The sequence below is a fragment of the Corythoichthys intestinalis genome, chromosome 3 (genome assembly GCF_030265065.1).
Source record: "Corythoichthys intestinalis isolate RoL2023-P3 chromosome 3, ASM3026506v1, whole genome shotgun sequence".
Lineage (NCBI taxonomy): Eukaryota > Metazoa > Chordata > Actinopteri > Syngnathiformes > Syngnathidae > Corythoichthys > Corythoichthys intestinalis.
The window spans coordinates 17,420,207-17,438,122 of NC_080397.1; the positions used below are offsets into that span (position 1 = coordinate 17,420,207).

The 17,916-nt window shown below is 43.9% G+C and overlaps 1 protein-coding gene across 3 annotated transcripts in view; it reads right to left on the bottom strand.

Moving 5' to 3' along the window:
• Positions 1–17,916, bottom strand: part of LOC130912954 (uncharacterized) — a 101,322-nt gene that overhangs the window by 73,990 nt on the left and 9,416 nt on the right. For all 3 annotated transcript variants that reach the window (XM_057831142.1, XM_057831141.1, XM_057831140.1), the window contains 3 exons: positions 6,495–6,593; positions 5,281–5,486; positions 3,507–3,676 (listed from right to left, as the gene is read on the bottom strand). In XM_057831142.1, the coding sequence (XP_057687125.1) occupies positions 3,507–3,676; positions 5,281–5,486; positions 6,495–6,593 (475 nt within the window). The remainder of the gene's footprint in view (positions 1–3,506; positions 3,677–5,280; positions 5,487–6,494; positions 6,594–17,916) is intronic.

Genomic DNA, 17,916 nt, shown 5'->3' on the forward strand with positions numbered 1-17,916 from the left:
TCTGATGAAGATCCCTCTGGAACGCCTCCCCGATGAAGTGTTCATGGCATGTGCTACAGGAAGCAGGCCGCGGGGTCGACCCAGGACATGCTGGGGAGATTATATCTCCCGGCTGGCCTGGGAACATCTTGGAATAAACCGAGAAGAGCTGGATGAAGTTGCTGAGGAGAGGGAAATTTGGGCTTCCCTGCTTAAACTGCTACCCCCGCGACCCGAACACTGATAAGCGGGAGAAAATGGATGGATGCATGGACGGATGGATGGATGCACGGAGGGACGGACACTAGAGGTGTGTTTTGCCTCACATCTGGCAATGTGATCTATAACCACAATTAACATGTCACGATTCAATCCGATTAATCCCGATACGACACTGGAAGACTATTATTGCGATACTTGTAAATCATATCAGAAAACATTATAACATTTTCTCTTTTTTAGCGCAAACCTGCTTCAGTCCAAACCTGCTTAAATGCAGGATTCTAAATACTCCATGCTTCCTTTTTTGCAGTAAAAGCCAAAATGAGCTCAAATTTCAGATGACTAATCTGAGCAAAATGACCGGAAGTATCCCGTATGCCACTGCTGAGGTGTGCCACCTACAGCACACAGATAACAGCAGCCAGTGTTGTAGTCTGATTACTTTCTTTAAGTAACGAGTAATCGAACGCATTCATTTTTCCAAACTAGTAATCTGATTACCAGTAGTTTCCTTAGTGTCTGTGCATTACTATTTTGTTACTGCCTCATATTGTATGTAGAATGAAGAATATTGTAGGCATGTACGAGGAGCATTTTGAATAGAAAATGCTAGAAAAAGGTTCCCGGTACGTGTTTCCATGGTAACCGCCTACAGCTACTTCCTGTTTTGGTCTCGAGCAAAGTTTTGGGACTGAGAAAGGCGTGGGCCAGGCTGCCAGTGCGGGTGCACACTCGAGCCGAGTGTTGTAATGTGCGAGGGAATTTTGATCTGTTTACATCTATGAATGAACGTGAGTACTTTTCCTTCATTCTGGAGCGTATCAGCGATAGTTTGGACACCTTACATGCGCGTCTGTTTCGTAGCTTCCGTTGCAACAACGGGCAGTCATCGCTCCCAGTTGGCAAGCACTGTTTACATCAGGGATGTCCAAACTTTTGCAAAGGGGGCCAGATGGTGTGGTGTGGTTAAAATGTGGGGGGCCGACCTTGAATGACGTCCTTTACGTAGAACAATATATTTAAGCAAATTTTAGCAAGCCATTCTGTGTGTCACATTTGCTTTATTTATTTATTTTTTTAATTAATAATTTCAACACTCTCGCAACTACCCTTCGTGGCGTTCTGTTTCATCCCTCGGGCTCTTGCGAAATACTGCAGCTGTAAAATTAAACTAACTTAAAATTGCTTCAATTTCTCGCTACCTACCTTCCCTGTAATCTTGTCGTACATGTCAGCGTGTCTTGTTTGGTAATATCGCCTCACACTGAACTCTTTAAAAACAGCTTCTGTCTCTTTGCAAATGAGACAGACACAGTTGTTGCGTATTTTAGTGAAGAAATAGTCCAATTTCCACCAATTTCTTTGAAGCATCGGCCGTCGCAGTCAACATTCTTTTTTTGTTGATTGTCGCCATTTTAGAAAATTGGGAGTAAAGGGTCACACGGTGTAATGTTGCTTAGAGTACTGCTGCCTTTTAGTGGGTATATGAGGAGCAGCATTTAGTGTGTAAGCTACGTCATATGCTGGTAGCAGTACTGTTGACCAATTTATTAGGTCTGTGTGCGGGCCAGACGTTATTGATTTTATGACAGAGGCTGGGGGCCGGATGAAATTTGACCAAGGGCGGGCCGCATTTGGCCCCCGGGCCGCACTTTGGACATGTCTGGTTTACATCATATTCGAGTTGCACATTCATGACGTGAGGTGACGTGTTCATTTAGCATCTTTCGGATTTGTTGCAAGTCCGATTGAATGTAAAGTGCTTAGTTGCCGCCACGTTTTGTGGCCAAATTGACCGCGTGTGTGTACGGCGTACTTCCGGGTTGTGCGCACACACCTGCACCCACCCCCACCTTTGTGTTTATTGCACTGTGCAATTCATTCGTGTGTTGTTGATTATTGTGGAGTCAATTTGCATTGTTTTACATTGGCACTGACGTGCTGTTAACCATATCCCGAAATTCAGAATTTTTGACATTGGGTTTAATCTTCGAGTTAGCGGAGTTTAATTAGTCGGTGGAGTTGATTTCAACAAATTCCATGCAGTTTGTCAGATATTTGTGAGTTTCAGGGCTCCGGAGTGGCTAAGCTAGCGTGAGTCAATGGTGGTCGAAATCAACTCCATCGACTATTTAAACCTCCGCTAACTTGAAGACTAAGCCTTATGTGGAAAAATTCTGATCTTCCCCTTTAAATTAAAATATCAGTAAGTCAATTACATCCGATGACATTTTTCTGTTGTCATTTTATGTTGAGGCGGCAAAGGGTAAAAAATTGGTAAAGGTAACTGATAAATTACCTTTAAAGTAACTTATTTTGATAATGATGTAATCAGTAAAGTAACTAGATTACATTTTTGAGGCGTAATCAGTGATCAGTAAATAAATTACTTTGCCAGCTGTGGCACTACAGGCATGTAAACATCCCAGCAATGGGGGACCAACCACTAGAGGGCAACGTACACAAATCTCTACGCTGATTAATCTCATGTTGTTACTTCAGCAAACAGTAAGGCAATGCTGCTGCACGCGGCCAATTAGTGGATAGGAGTAGAAGTGCATCCACTGAATTGTTCATTCCGACAAAAACACAAGTTAAGTATTGATACAGACGGATTTTGAATCGATATGAAAATTGCGTAACGTACTATCAAAATATATCTCAGAATTTTTTAACACCCCTAATGAACACATAACACAGTAAAACAAATCAAGAAAGTTGCTACTGACTTTTCAGTACCAGAAAGCAATGCAGTCTCCTGCACATTAATTGTCCAGCTAAGCAGTACTTACATTTACAAGACTTGTGCAGTAAAGCACTGCGCAAATGCACGTTTCTTTGTACATTGTATATTTTCTTTTGCAGTCACATGTCGTAATATACCGTTGAAGAAATTTCTTACAATATATCGAAAATTGTAGATGTGTATCGTGATATTATCATTATCATAGGCCACCTATTGTAACAGTATCGAATCATGAGTTACCTGTATCGTCGCACCCCTAGTCACCACGGTGAAAATTTGTCACTTCAAGTAGCACAGTTTAAATAAGCCAGCCAAATGTACAGCATGTGACACTTGCAATCTCACACCCAGTTATTTTTGAGGAGGGTGTCCATAGTTCTAAAAGTTTTTAATATTCTACGAACTCACTCATACGTAACTCAAGAGCAACAGTGCCACTTTATTGTGGCTCTGTTCCTTACTCACAACCTTTCACTCTCCTGGTGGATGTTAAGCGACTGGATTTGAGCACGCGTCGCCCCATTACTTCCCCCAGGGTGCATGTACGCCTTTGTCTCACCTCCGAGGCTCTCCCTCAGCACTGCTCCGACGCGCTCGGGTGCCTCTTGAAGAAGCTCTGTGGCAACCGTCACCGCCGCAGAAGCCAGGCCACAGTCATCATCATCATCATCATCATCATGGTGATGGACCACTCGCAGGATGCTGGAGTCCAAAGTGTGGCACTCAGAGCTGATTTGCAGAAACACATACGGTCAGAGGATGCATTTGCGAATACACACTCCTTTCCTGCACGTCTTAGTTCATATACACGATTGTGTGAGTGGATGAGAACCATTCCATGTACTGCAGGGGTGTCAAACTCATTTTTTTGCCACATCGTAGTTATGCGTTCATTCGGAGGGCAATTATGTGTTCCAAATAGGGAACGACTAATCGACAAATCAACAACTAATCAATTATCTGATGGATTAACTATTTTGAATGTCGGTTCATCGCTCAGAGATTGTTGACCACAAAACTGTGATTTTTTTTTTTTTTTTAATTTTTTTTTTTAATTATAAAAATCAGGGGGGGATTAAATATTTTTACTACGTTTTTTTAATCGAAAAAATGGAACACAACTATTTCGTTTTTATGGAAGCGGATTGCTGCCACCCCTAAAAAATAAATAAATAAATTAGGGCTGTCAAAATTATCGCGTTAACGGGCATTAATTAATTTTTTAAATTAATCACGTTAAAATATTTGATGCAATTAACGCACAAATGCCCCGCTCAAACATATTACAATGACAGCACAGTGAAACGTGTACTTGTGTTTTTCGGAGTTTTGGCTCCCTTTGCTGGCGCTTGGGTGCGACTGATTTTATAGGCTTAAGCAACCATTAGCATTGTGTAAGTAATTATTGACATCAACAATGGCAGGCTACTAGTTTATTTTTTGATTGAAAATTTTACAAATTTTATTAAAACGAAAACACGAAGAGGGGTTTTAATATAACATTTATATAACTTGTACTAACAGTTATCTTTTAAGAACTACAAGTCTTTCTATCCATGGATCGCTTTAACAGAATATTAATAATGGTAATGCCATCTTGTTGATTTATTGTAATAATAAAGAAATACAGTACTTATGTACCGTATGTTGAATGGATGCATTCATCTTGTGTCTTATCTTTCCATTCCAACAATAATTTACAGAAAAATATGGCATATTTTATAGATGGTTTGAATTGTGATTAATTGCAATTAATTACGATTAATTAATTTTTAAGCTGTAATTAACTCGATTAAAAATTTTAAGCGTTTGACACCCCTAAAATAAATAATAATAATAATAAATAAAATAAAGTCCAGTATCACACTTTAACATGATAGATATCAGGTTTTAACATATCACGTTTTTACATGATAGTATCACATTTTTACATTATTATCACATTTTTACGTGATAGTATCACATTTTTACATGATAGTTATCACGTTTTTACAATGATAGCATCACGTTTTTAGTATCACGTTTTTACATGATAGCCCATTTTGTCATTTAAAAACATGATAACAAACATGTAAAAATGTGATACTGCACTTTTTTAGGCTTGCCTCCGTCTTATGATTATTTTTTTTGCTTTTTTAAATTTTTATTTTTTTTAAATAAACTTTTATAATCTATTAATCACCAATTACTTGTGTGATTAATCGGCTAATTACGTGCAAATCACGTTATTTACTGGTATATTACTCTGGGCTAGCTTGAAAAAAAATGTACAAATAGGATGGATGTATTAGTGAATATAAACCAAACACATCGTGTGTGTGTGTACTGTATACCCGTCCAGCAATCCATTCCTCAGTAACGTGACTGACAGTTTCCCCGCCCGGTGGATTTTGATGAGGTCCAGGTCATCCTTCCACAGCAAGAGGCTTTCGCACACTTTGATCTTGTGCAGGTAGGCCAGAGTTTCTCGAGGCAGCGAGGTGGCATCACCACGCCGGCCATACAGCAGTGGCACGCTCACACCTGCGGAGGGCTGCGTCTGAGAAAAATCATACATACAGCAACGAGACAATGGGGTTGAGGACAAACTTTATGAGCTTTAATGGTATGGTTCGGTATGTACCTCAGTACGGGGTTCCCTAAAACTAAGAAAAAAAACAAAAAGCTTTAACAAAAAAAACAAAAACACTTCTATTAAAGTGCAAAACACATAGAAGAATTCTTTATTTCACAGTTTATGTGCAAAATTGGACAACACATGCTTTTATGAATAAAGATTTATGACAAGACTACGATTTTCAATGTTAGATTACACACAGTTAACTGTAAACCATTACCAGTGAACATACACTCCCACATAAGATATATTTTTCTGTTAGCTAAAATAAAATAAAAAGTGATAATTATTTCAAAAATGAAAGAGCATCTCTTCAAATTGTGTAAAAATAAATACTCACTGAGTGTTTCAATGACTTCAGCCTAGGGTTAGAGCAAAATAAACATTTCCTGATTTGAAAATATAAAATGAATGCATTTTAGAAAGTGCTAGTAATACTGCATTCTATAGTTCCCAACTCTTTATATTCGCCTTAACTTTCCTCATACTAACCAATGATAACTCCTTCTTTGTCTGTTTTGGTTTGTCTTTTTTTTCCCCCTAATGTCGGTTGTTGGTTTAGGCGCATTACTTCTACCGCCCCTCTCGAGTAAAGGAGGACCAACTCCGACATGTTTTTTTTTTAATACTCAAACATATTCGCCGCCTGACTGCGTGCACCAAACCGTGATGCCTGTACCGTGAGATTACGGGAGGAATACAAATGCCGTTACACTCTTAATACAAACATATATGTATTTATATTCACACACACGCACGTGTACAAGGCAGAACGGGGGACTATTGCTCTACATTGCAAAACGGGAACTCGGGTACATTTTTTGGTTTTTGGATTTTTGGTTACCTTAGTGCTTATTTTCCGTGTTCTACAATAAAGAACAAGGCATTACTAACACCATTCACTCACTTAACAAACACACATGTGTATACCTGGCTAAGATGTAATGCTAAGCACAGCGTGGCAGCCACAGTGTCCACATTTGCCTCCGGACCACCGAGCACAGCATGGATACACTTGTCACTCAACCCCTAGAAAAGACAAACAACCATAATCGCACACATGCACGCATGCACACACACACAAAAACACAAGGGAGATGAGTTTCGGTAAGTTATACTGTGTGTGGGTGATATTCAATCCTGACATTTCTTCAATATTTGACTCTGGTTTGATCAAGTATAACAAGTGAATATGAATGCAACACTTTGCATTAATAATGATGCAGGGGTCGACAATAAAAATGGCCCGGTGGGGCCACTAAAAACAATGCGTCGAGTTAAAAAAAAAAAGGTTTATTTTAGATTAATTTCTAGTGTTTTGAAGATGTTACGCTATCCTAATTAAAGACAGCCTTACAGTCTATGCTGCAGCCGTTGTTCTCCGTGGGGCGTAAACATACAGTGCCTTGCAAAAGTATTCGGCCCCCTTGAACCTTGCAACCTTTCGCCACATTTCAGGCTTCAAACATAAAGATATAAAATTTTAATTTTTTGTCAAGAATCAACAACAAGTGGGACACAATCGTGAAGTGGAACAAAATTTATTGGATAATTTAAACTTTTTTAACAAATAAAAAACTGAAAAGTGGGGCGTGCAATATTATTCGGCCCCCTTGCGTTAATACTTTGTAGCGCCACCTTTTGCTCCAATTACAGCTGCAAGTCGCTTGGGGTATGTTTCTATCAGTTTTGCACATCGAGAGACTGACATTCTTGCCCATTCTTCCTTGCAAAACAGCTCGAGCTCAGTGAGGTTGGATGGAGAGTGTTTGTGAACAGCAGTCTTCAGCTCTTTCCACAGATTCTTAATTGGATTCAGGTCTGGACTTTGACTTGGCCATTCTAACACCTGGATACGTTTATTTTTGAACCATTCCATTGTAGAATTGGCTTTATGTTTTGGATCATTGTCCTGTTGGAAGATAAATCTCCGTCCCAGTCTCAGGTCTTGTGCAGATACCAACAGGTTTTCTTCCAGAATGTTCCTGTATTTGGCTGCATCCATCTTCCCGTCAATTTTAACCATCTTCCCTGTCCCTGCTGAAGAAAAGCAGGCCCAAACCATGATGCTGCCACCACCATGTTTGACAGTGGGGATGGTGTGTTCAGGGTGATGAGCTGTGTTGCTTTTACGCCAAACATATCGTTTTGCATTGTGGCCAAAAAGTTCAATTTTGGTTTCATCTGACCAGAGCACCTTCTTCCACATGTTTGGTGTGTCTCCCAGGTGGCTTGTGGCAAACTTTAAACGAGACTTTTTATGGATATCTTTGAGAAATGGCTTTCTTATTGCCACTCTTCCATAAAGGCCAGATTTGTGCAGTGTACGACTGTTTGTTGTCCTATGGACAGACTCTCCCACCTCAGCTGTAGATCTCTGCAGTTCATCCAGAGTGATCATGGGCCTCTTGGCTGCATCTCTGATCAGTTTTCTCCTTGTTTGAGAAGAAAGTTTGAAAGGACGGCCGGGTCTTGGTAGATTTGCAGTGGTCTGATGCTCCTTCCATTTCAATATGATGGCTTGCACAGTGCTCCTTGAGATGTTTAAAGCTTGGGAAATCTTTTTGTATCCAAATCCGGCTTTAAACTTCTCCACAACAGTATCTCGGACCTGCCTGGTGTGTTCCTTGGTTTTCATAATGCTCTCCGCACTTTAAACAGAAGCCTGAGACGATCACAGAGCAGGTGCATTTATACGGAGACTTGATTACGCACAGGTGGATTCTTTTTATCATCATCAGTCATTTAGGACAACAGTGGATCATTCAGAGATCCTCACTGAACTTCTGGAGTGAGTTTGCTGCACTGAAAGTAAAGGGGCCGAATAATATTGCACGCCCCACTTTTCAGTTTTTTTATTTGTTAAAAAAGTTTAAATTATCCAGTAAATGTTGTTCCACTTCACGATTGTGTCCCACTTGTTGTTGATTCTTGACAAAAAAATTACATTTCATATCTTTATGTTTGAAGCCTGAAATGTGGCGAAAGGTTGCAAGATTCAAGGGGGCCGAATACTTTTGCAAGGCACTGTACCTTGCTTGCTCGCTCGCTCACTCTCGCGTGAACGCGCACAACCTGATTACTGCTGTTGACTGATTGTGAGCATCTCAGTACCCACCTAATGTGATTATTACAAGACGACATGTTTCTGAAATCCCCAGCACCCAGCCAAGAACCAGGGAAAAAAGACCACTTAAGAAAGAGAGAGTCACCGGAGGAGTTGAGGGAAAGCAAAATCTAATATGAAAAGGGAGGAAAAGTTTCAGCCCAGTGGCGAGACAGCTGGAATTGGCTCGGCTAAGATGAGACAATAAACAAGGTTTACTGTCAGGTGTGCAGATTAATGCCCACATATCCAGACCATTCGATTTGAGAAAAGTTAATGAGAATGAAACCTACGGTATGAAAATAACGTGATAATTCATCCGCGTGACTACGGAGAAAATAATATTGTCATAACGATGGTCTAGCTTGAAAATCGTGAGCCATAATGGCCATCTCCTTGACTTCTAAATTGTTGCCATGACAACCGAGGTGGGGGAGACTTCCAGGGGGCGTTAAAGTGGCTGCGACAGCATTAAAAAGAAAATCTTAAATAACATTATTATGTGAATTAAAATCAAATTTTGAGATGATTCGACTATATACAACAATTTGGCAAAGTGCAGATGATGAGAAATTAGTCTTTTAATCTGCCGTTTAGCCCCTGTCTTTCATTACAGCTGGAGGATGACGTCGGCAGAGTAGCGATTTCATCTGATTTAGAATTCAGCCCAGTGAGTGGGAATTATTCAGAATGAGGAAAATGCGACAAAGAGAGCAGCAAAATGTCATTGTTTCAATCTGCCTACTCCAATATTTTTACAGGATATTATTTTTATCTAAGTATTTTTCCCCAATTGCTAAATAAATGGTATGGTAATGACAAATGACAGTCTTGTGCTAAATGGAAAATGAAATATTGAAAATGCATTTCTTCAGTACGACATGGCAAAATTACTCCATAATGTTCAAAACTGTCAACTTCTTGCACCTTCCGAACGATATTTTATGCCACCGGAGTTAGTCCAGCTTTTGCCATTTCCCTGCCCCGACTTCGGAGAGCGTAAACAAACCAGGAGGCGTGACAGATAGCCGACATGCTAACCCGAACTGAGCAGCGTTTCCAAGTATTATTCTCACCTTTCGAAGCAAAAAAATCACACAAAACTACCCCAGATCATGTCACATGGCGGCAGGGTTGTCGATTGTCTTCACGGATCGGCAACCTTGCTGGCGGCAAGCAAGCTACAGCTTGTCGTTCCCCTGCTGTGGGCATGAGCGCTATTTTGCCAGGGAAGCAGATGGAGAATGACCGCCGGACAAACCGGCCGATGTCGGAGGAGCGCTTAGCTGCCCAAGTCCAACCCTAGAATAATGGTCTATTGCCGGGCACACAAAGAGGGCAGAGGGGGCCGGAAGTCTGGACGATACAGAGAACCACACGAGCATAAGCAGAGTATAGCAATCTCCCGGCGGACACGCAAAGAGGACCAAGGGGGGTGTGCAACAAGCCATCGGTCGTCGACCGGCCGACCCCTGAATCCGCAGTCCATCTGCATGCTTTAAAGCAATGCTGTATTGTGAGATGCTGACCCGAGTGACGTCATATTCGCATTCGTCCTCAACCCGAGACTGGAGCCGGAAGTCACTCATTTTGATGGCGCGGGATTCAAAAAAATTGAATAAATAAAACGATCGCTTCCACATAAGCCTGTCGCAATATGCAATAATTCCATTTATCGCATGATAAATAAAAATGAAGGCGTTAATTTTTCCGCGTGCGGCAGATGTGCTGTTAAAAGTTCGGATTCCTTGTTACCAACTACGCAAAATGCATCTTCATTCCAGGTCTGGCAAAAAATAGCGCCGGAGCCAATCGTTCCCATTATGTCCTATTGTTCATCGTATACCGGCCGTGTCAGTGCTCCGGATTGATTGCGGACCATCTCCGCTGTGCCGGTGTTGTTGACGTGTGGGCGCTCCCGTCAGGGGTGGCCTTTCACGCGGGGCGGCTATTTTTCGGCACAACACCGGATATTTACAACGAAGTTCGCCAAAACATTGTTACTGACTTGGCTGCTACGAACAACCTCGCTTTGACAACAGACAGCTGACATGAAGAACATCCATCCATCTATCCATTATCTTCCGCTTGTTCCGGGGTCGGGTCGCGGGGGCAGCAGCTTTAACAGGGAAGCCCAGACTTCCCTCTCCCCAGCCACTTTAACCAGCTCCTCCGGCGGGATCCCACGGCGTTCCCAGGCCAGCCGAGAGACATAGTCTCTCCAGCGTGTCCTGGGTCGTCCCCGGGGCCTCCCGCCGGTGGTACATGCCCCGAACACCTCTCCAGGGAGGCGTCCAGGAGGCATCCGAACCAGATGTCCGAGCCACCTCAGCTGGCTCCTATCTATGCGGAGGAGTAGGGGCTCGACACCGAGTCCTTCCTGGATGACTGAGCTTCTCACCCTATCTCTAAGGGAGAGCCCGGACACCCTTCGGAGGAAACTCATTTCGGCCACTTGTATCCGGGATCTGGTTCTGTCGGTCACAACCCAAAGCTCGTGACCATAGGTGAGGGTAGGAACGTAGATCGACTTGTAAATCGAGAGCTTTGCCTTTCGGCTCAGCTCCTTCTTCACCACTACGGACCAGTGCAGAGTCCGCATTGCTGCAGACGCTGCACCGATTCGCCTGTCGATCTCTCGCTCCCTTCTACCTTCACTCGTGAACAAGACCCCAAAATACTTGAACTCCTCCACTTGGGGCAGGATCTCATCCCCGACCCGGAGAGGGCACTCCACCCTTTTCCGACTGAGGACCATGGTCTCGGATTTGGAGGTGCTGATCTTCATCCCAACCGCTTCACACTCAGCTGCGAACCGCTCCAGTGAGAGTTGGAGGTCACGGCTTGATGAAGCCAACAACACTACATCATCTGCAAAAAGCAGAGATTCAATGCTGAGGTCACCAAACCGGACACCCTCAACGCTTCGGCTGCGCCTAGAAATTCTGTCCATAAAAATTATGAACAAAATCGGTGACAAAGGGCAGCCTTGGCGGAGTCCAACCCTCACTGGGAACGAATTCGACTTACTGCCGGCGATGCGGACCAAACTCTGACACCGGTCGTACAGGGACCTAACAGCCCTTACCAAGTGGCTCGGTACCCCGTACTCCCGGAGCACCCCCCACAGGACTCCCCGAGGCACACGGTCGAACGCCTTCTCCAGATCCACACAACACATGTGGACTGATTGGGTGAACTCCCATGCACCCTCGAGGACCCTGCCGAGGGTGTAGAGCTGGTCCACTGTTCCACGGCTGGGACGAAAATCGCACTGCTCCTCCTGAATCCGAGATTCGACTTCTCGGCGGACTCTCCTCTCCAGCACCCCTGAATAGACTTTACCGGGGAGGCTGAGGAGTGTGATCCCTCTATAATTGGAACACACGCTCCGGTCCCCCTTCTTAAAAAGGGGGACCACCACCCTGGTTTGCCAATCCAGAGGCACTGTCCCTGATGTCCACGCGATGTTGTAGAGACGTGTCAGCCACGACACCCCCTACAACATCCAGAATCTTTAGGAACTCCGGGCGGATCTCATCTATCCCCGGGGCCTTGCCACAGAGGAGCTTTCCGACCACCTCAGTGACTTCAACCCCAGAGATCGAAGAGCCCACCTCAGAGTCCCCAGATTCTGCTTCCTCAAAGGAAGGCGCGTCGGTGGAATTGAGGAGGGCTTTGAAGTATTTTCCCCACCGGCTCACGACGTCCCGAGTCGAGGTCAGCAGTACACCATCTTCACTATACACAGTGTTAATGGTGCACTGCTTTCCTCTCCTCAGGCGCCGGATGGTGGACCAGAATTTCCTCGAAGCCGTCCGGAAGTCGTTTTCCATGGCCTCGCCGAACTCCTCCCACGTCCGAGTTTTTGCCTCGGCGACCGCCAAAGCCGCAGTCCGCTTGGCCAGCCGGTACCTGTCAGCTGCCTCTGGAGTCCCTCAGGCCAAAAAGGCCCAATAGGCCTCTTTCTTCAGCTTGACGGCATCCCTTACCGCTGGTGTCCATCCGCCGGGTTCGGGGATTGCCGCCACGACAGGCACCAACCATCTTACAGCCACAGCTCTGATTGGCCGCCTCAACAATGGAGGTGCGGAACATGGCCCACTCGGACTCAATGTCCCCCACCTCCCCCGGGACAAGGGAGAAGTTCTGCCGGAGGTGGGTGTTGAAACTCTTTCTGACAGGGGATTCTGCCAGACGTTCCCAGCAGACCCTCACAATACGTTTGGGCCTGCCAGGTCTGGCCAGCATCTTCCCCCGCCATCGGAGCCAACACACCACCAGGTGGTGATCAGTTGACAGCTCCGCCCCTCTCTTCACCCGAGTGTCCAAAACATGCGGCCGCAAGTCCGATGACACGATTACGAAGTCGATCATCGAACTGCGGCCTAGGGTATCCTGGTGCCAAGTGCACATATGGACACCCCTATGTTTGAACATGGTGTTCGTTATAGACAAACCGTGACGAGCACAGAAGTCCAATAACAGAACACTACTCGGGTTCTGATCGGGGGGGGCCGTTCCTCCCAATCACGCCCCTCCAGGTCTCACTGTCATTGCCCACGTGAGCGTTGAAGTCCCCCAGGAGAACGAGGGAGTCCCCAGAGGGGGCGCTCTCTAGCACACCCTCCAAGGACTCTAATAAGGGTGGGTATTCTGAGCTGCTGTTCGGTGCATAAGCGCAAACACCAGTTAGAACCCGTCCCCCCACCCGAAGGCGGAGGGAGGCTACCCTCTCGTCTACCGGGGTAAACCCCAACATACAGGCACAAAGCCAGGGGGCAACAAGTAAGCCCACACCTGCGCCCGGCGCCTCTCACCATGGGCAACTCCAGAGTGGAAGAGAGTCCAACCCCTCTCGAGAGGATTGGTACCAGAACCCAAGCTGTGTGTCGAGGAGAGTCCGACTACATCTAGTCAGAACTTCTCTGCCTCACACACCAGCTCAGGCTCCTTCCCTGCCAGACAGGTGACATTCCATGTCCCAAGAGTTAGCTTCTGCAGCTGGGGGTCGGACCGCCTTTGGCTGCCGCCCAACTCCCTACGCACCCGACCCCTTTGGCCCCTCCCACAGGTGGTGAGCCCATGGGAAGGGGAACCCACGTTGCCTTTTCGGGCTGAGCCCGGCCGGGCCCCATGGGGACAGGCCCGGCCACCAGACGCTTGCCTTTGAGCCCCACCTCCAGGCCTGGCTCCAGAGGGGGGCCCCGGTAACCCGCGTCCGGGCAAGGGAAACTGGAGTTCATTTATGTTGCTCATCATAAAGGGTCTTTTTGAGCCATACTTTGTCTGGCCCCTCACCTAGGACCTGTTTGCCATGGGTGACCCTACCAGGGGCTTAAAGCCCCAGACAACATAGCTCCTAGGATCATTGAGACACACAAACCCCTCCACCACGATAAGGTGATGACTCACGGAGGGGCATGATGAACATTGAGTGGCAAATTAAGAGCGCTGTGCTTAAAACTCGTCCCGTTTATGAAAGTCGATTGTCATATGCTGGTGTTGTGCAGTAATGAGCAGACGTGAATGTAGAGTTTGCTAACTTTTTTATGCGCGCGCACACACTAGATATCATGAAATAGCAAACTAGATGTGCTACGTCCCGTGCCATGGCTAAGCAAGCCCAGAGTGATGATGGGACACGTAAACCATTTACTCCATCGATGAATTATAACCAGGGGTGCACATAAGTGGTCCGCATGCGCGCATGCGCACTTGACGCAGACAAACGCGCTGGCCCTCAACGGGTTCCATACGCTTTTGCGCACCAATGGCTGACCACTGTATTTGCGGCGGACACGAGAAAATCACTTCTCAAAATGTCAAAGAGGCAGGCCCCACTGAGTAATTATTTCCGTGTTCCCCTGCTCCCGTCAAAAGACAGACAGACGACAGAGATGTCACTGGAGCTACCGGGAAAAAAAGGACTTTTGCTGAAAAGTGGCTGCAGGAGGTACCATGGGTAGAAGCAAATGTTGCTCGCACGGAAATGTGGTGCAACATTTGCCGGGAGAATCCCAATGTCGTTAATAGGAGCAGCGCATTTTATGTAGGGTCAAAGAATTTTAGCCATCCAAACTTTGAATAGCACGAAAAAAAACAGCATGTGGCAATTAAGCAAACTATCGATGTCACACAGGACGCCACTCGCCCTATGGACAAGTGGCGGAAAAAAGTTATTGAAGAACAGCGCCATGCACTGACAAACGTGTTTTTGCTCGCATTTCACAAAGCTAAACATGCACGTTCAATGAGCTCTTATGAGGAGGACATCCCACTTTTACAAAGGCTTGGAGTTAATGTGGGAGCCGCATATGAATGCCCTTTATTTTGAATTAGTGCTTTTATGTTTATTTCTTTAAATTTCACTTCAAAGTAATGGCACTTTTTTGTGCCAGTTGATGTTAATCAAGCGTTAATTGTTTATATAATTAATTAAAGGTAATTGGCTCTAAATAAAGCTTGTCATAATTTTTTTATCGCATCAGGCGGGTCGGCTCTCAAGCTCAATGAGGACCAAGTCACATCTCCAGGTCCTCCTCTGAGAACCTGGGCAAAAAAAATATGTGCACCCCTGATTATAAACCACCATGACTGAATGGAAGTTAAGAAAGCCAAATCAATCCATACCAGTGACTATAGATAATGCTGCAAATATTGTTAATTCAGTACGTGACACAGATGGATTCGGACCACAAATAGGATGTCTTGCTCATGTAGTAAACCTAGCTGCTACGAGAGCTGTAGCAATCAACAGTGTCCGTGTCGCCTCACTTAACAAACAGTAAAGATTGCTCTCAGCACTTTTATACTAAATGTCTTCAGATCAGTAAGAAGTAAGCACATAAATATTATGCACTAAAATACGTGTTTATATGATGGCAATTAAATTTTTGCTCGTTAGCAAAAAAAAAAAATAAATAAAAACGAAACAAAAAATACAATAGTTTTTTTGTTTTTTTTTCAGAGCATTAAATGTATTGAATCGGATCGAAAATCGTGTCCCCCATATCAAAAATTGTACCGAACAGTGACTTAACTGTATCGTTGCATCTAGGAGTGGGAACCTCAGGGCACCTCACGATACGATACGATTCGCGATACAAGGCTCACGATAACGATTATATCATGATACAGCGATTATCGATATATTGGTCAGAAATTGGATACATGAAATTCTACGATACAACTGTTGAAACGAAAAGAAAAAAAAAAGATAATGGAAAATAGAAAGAAATACTGTTTAAGTCATTTATTAAACAGTGACACCTTTTCTGTGCAACATTGCTGTAAAATATAAATCTACTGCAAATTGTGCCCCTGCACTTATAGAGGAAACCAACCACGACCACTGATATCGCTTGGAGAGATCACGATGAATGGCACCCTTAATTTCTTTAAAGTTTTAAATCTTTAAAAAAATAAATAAATAAAAAGTGCCGTAGGTGTCAGCAGTTGAGCTTGGAGTGGGGCAATGATAAAATTGGTGGGTCTTTTCTTCGTATATGAACTTTGTTGCTTGGTTTGAGCACTTCCGCTATCTGCTTCAGCATTTAAGATGTCAGACTTGCTCAGTCACAGTCTTCCTCACCTTAAAAACAACAAAATAAAACAAAAAATATTAGCTACTTCATAGCGTTTGAGTTGAAATCCTGATTTTTTTTGTTTTGTGTTGGAAGTATTGAATTAAAAAAAATATGAACTGAATGTATAGAAATTAAAAATTCAATAATTACCTATTTTTAATATGTAGGCTACATTAATTATCATGCACATCACTTTATATATCTTGGAACCTATTCAAACCATTTTTATAGCTTATTGTATCATAATGACAGTAATAACAGTTTGTGTAGTAAACTAGATGGAAATTGGTTCTCAAATAAATCGGTGAATTCATGTGGGCTTGTTCGATATTCATTTTCATCCAGTTTAGGGTCCTGGTTTATTTTATATCATTCAACACCAAATGTCATCAAAATAATACTTGTAAATTAAAAAGTCAATTACATTGCAAAACTTTCTTACCTCAAGTGATGAAAGCAAAGCTCACAAACTCCAGTGTCCACTACGTCACCAGCTCCCAGTGAAACTGATTTTTCTTAGACAATTCTTGCATACAGCAAAGTCCTTGTTCACCTTACTTCCTTTCTTGTTGGTGCAAAATCTAAAGTGTGTCCCCATGTGCGATTTGTAGCAATATTTTTCTCATTTTTTCCCTCCACCGTTCTCACGGAGCTTTTTTATTTTTTCAACCCACTTGGAGCTTCTCTTCTTCTCTAGACAACTTGTGCGCACTTTACCCTCACCGCCACTCCCGAGCGCCCCTAGTGGATCGCCAAGGAATTGCTCAACAAACATTGAGCAGTTTACAGCATCCATACTCCATTGTATGGCCAATATGTTAAATAAAAGTATCGATTCTTGGCGGGAGCATATCGATAACCCATCGGGTTGCAAAATATCGCGATATATCGCTGTATCGAGATATTGTCAAACTCTTAGTTGCATCCCTATGGAACACCATAGCAGAAGCTATGAGAGGGAAAGTTTTCATCTGCCTAAATGCTTAAGTTATTTAGTGCAATTTTATCTTTTTTTCTTGAAAAACACATTTTATTTATTCTGTGTTTCTGTGCGGTATTAATATTGTTGTCTTTTACTTAAGAGGCATGGTCTATTGTTTTTAGTTGTGATGTGTTAAAAAGTATTTTTGAATTTAAGAGTAAATATCGTGTTTAAATGGGTGTACTTGATCTATTAATATCAGGGGTCGCGTTAACCGGAAATTTTCCGTCGTTGACCGGTTTTTTAAAACGGTGACGGAAAAAACTGAAGTCCATCAGTCATTTTGACAGGTTGCAATTCACACCCCAGACCACAGGGTGGCACATTAATTAGCTATTGTCTCTCTTAATGCATGATGTTGTTGGCTATTCTGTCAGAATATTGTAGTGTAACCGGGGTCTGGCGGCGGCACCGTGATTGACACATCAACGCGAGGTTCTTATTGGTGCACCCGGTGTGCCAGCGCGTGATCCTTATGTCTTCCTTCCCCTTCCGTTTCCGCCTGTTTACCACTGAAGTCAATGGCGGTGGAATCGAAGTTGGAAGGTCTTTATACAAGATCCCGGGAATGTTATTTTGATGTAGGCGGGTGGAGAACCAAGCCAAGGCCTCCATGCTTCGTACCATGTCGATTTCCAAACCATGGGTGCTCGTACTCGTCATAAGGAGATGGAC